Source organism: Austrofundulus limnaeus, unplaced genomic scaffold (genome assembly GCF_001266775.1).
Source record: "Austrofundulus limnaeus strain Quisiro unplaced genomic scaffold, Austrofundulus_limnaeus-1.0 Scaffold235, whole genome shotgun sequence".
In the NCBI taxonomy this organism is placed as follows: Eukaryota; Metazoa; Chordata; class Actinopteri; order Cyprinodontiformes; family Rivulidae; genus Austrofundulus; species Austrofundulus limnaeus.
Genome location: NW_013952637.1, coordinates 732,924 through 734,961, shown reverse-complemented (window position 1 = coordinate 734,961; position 2,038 = coordinate 732,924). Strand labels below are relative to the sequence as shown.

The 2,038-nt window shown below is 38.3% G+C and overlaps 1 protein-coding gene across 1 annotated transcript in view; it reads right to left on the bottom strand.

The window, feature by feature from the left end:
* sgpl1 (sphingosine-1-phosphate lyase 1) overlaps positions 1–795 on the bottom strand; it is a gene marked incomplete at its 3' end in the record, with an annotated part of 8,769 nt that extends 7,974 nt beyond the window's left edge. Inside the window, 1 exon segment of the mRNA XM_014019920.1 lies at positions 657–795. Coding sequence (XP_013875374.1) covers positions 657–668 — 12 coding nt within the window.
* Between the last annotated feature and the right edge of the window lie 1,243 nt (positions 796–2,038).

Sequence of the window (2,038 nt, the reverse complement as noted above, 5' to 3'; positions counted from 1 at the left end):
GGCCTGGACCCTCCTCCAACTCGCCCGCGGAGAACAGGCAGGGTTCCTGCACACGCGGCACGACATCAGTGAGCTGCCCCCCCACCGCCACCTCCTCCTACAGCCAGAGATTATTCTGAAATTAGACCCTTTGTTGTCCAACATGAGGTCAACCTGGAACACCTCAGATAAGAGCCTTTAGCTTCAGGTTTATAAGCCTGGCAGGTTTCATTCTATCAGTCTGCAGCCATAAAAACTAATAAATCTGGTTCTTCTTGCTCAGATGGATCTAAAGCAGTCTGGACTGAAAAACTGCTGATAATCATCTTTCACAAACATCTTTAAAATATAATAATAATAATAATAATAATAAACTTCTGCTGAATATAATCATTAAATTAGTGTTTATTATAACAAACAACCTCATCAGCACATAAATAACATTAAAATCTAATAAACACCTGATTAAAATGATTTTATATAACATATWTAAACTTTATCTTTATATTTACATGTTTAAAAGTGTTTAGATTGTGATCCCAAAGGTTGTTGTTTGTGTTTTTTTGTCCAACATTAGCATAAAACTCATTATTAGCTGACTTCACTAATAAACAAGTCCTTCAGTCGTCTGTAGCCACAGACTCATTATTCCGGATATAAAACAGGAGAAAACTTACCCAGTAATCCATGTTGTCGATAAATAAAATGTCACCGGAAGTCTTGTTTTTGTTTACTTCACAAAAAGGAAAGAAGAATCCCGGCCGGCTGCCTGCTTTGTGTCCTCSGCTCACGTCTTCATGCTACTAAATAATCCCCTGAAACAAGCTAGCTCTGATTCAGGAAGCAGCGTCGGGTCTCACGTGGCTGCGCAGCGCCGTCTGCGCATGTCCAGATCTGACAACAATGTGTCCAGAAAAATCCCTGCGGGCCGTCAGCTCCGCATGATGTACAGATCAGTGACGTTAGCTAGCTGAGTGGTCGTGGCTTCTCCCTGTTTTATTACCTTCAAGTCCCAGAATTTCGCCTTTTTCTCTGAGAAAACAAGTTCAAAGTCTGAACTTATTCAAAGAATTATCTTTTTCCCCCACAAATACCAGAAAAAAGTCAGTTCTGTTTTGTCTTTTCAGAATTCCCAGGAAGAAGCCAGAATCCTCAGATTAAAGCCAGAATTATGATTTTAATTTGAGAATTCTGAGATTTAAGTCAGTGTGACCTTCAAGTCAGAACTCCTACTTTAATTAGAATCACAAAGGTCTAAAAAAATAGTGAATTTTGATATTATGTATTTACATTTTTTCAGAATTCTGATTTATTTTGATTTCAGAATGTCTGAATTCTGAGAAAATGGGGAAAAAAGTGACTGTGAATTTTTAGTTTCAAATCATTGTGAGCGTAATCTCAACATTCTGACATTAAAGTCGAGACACTGACTTAAATTCATTTGATTTTTTTTTTCAGATTTAAATCTCAGAACCTCTGAAGTCTGAGGAAAAAATGGAAAAAAAATTAACTATGAATTCTGATTAAAATCTGTGATCTTGATCGCAAAATCCAAAATATAAAACTCAGAATTCTGACTTTATTCTCAAAATTATTTGGGAAAAAAAGTCAAAACACTGAGGTTAAAATTGASATAATAACTTCTCCCATTAATCCTGGAAAAAATCTCAAACTCAAAATGTTTTCTTTTTTACTTTGACAGAGCGTAATGTTTGAGTTGTCTCGTTTTAAGATACTGTTGTGATTTTGACAAAACATCTTTGCACCAWAACTCTGATTYATRGTTTTTATACTGAGTCACAATCATYCAACACAAAGAAAACAAGACACGTCTTTGTTGTAGCAGTTTTCTCACTGACGCTGTCTCATCAGCTGCTGTCTCCAGTGTGAGAGGAGGGGACACCTGGAGACATCTCCAGTCCATCAGAGACACCTGGAGACATCTCCAGTCCATCAGGGACACCTGGAGACATCTCCAGTCCATCAGAGACACCTGGAGACATCTCCAGTCCATCGGGGACACCTGGAGACATCTCCAGTCCATCGGGGACACCTGGAG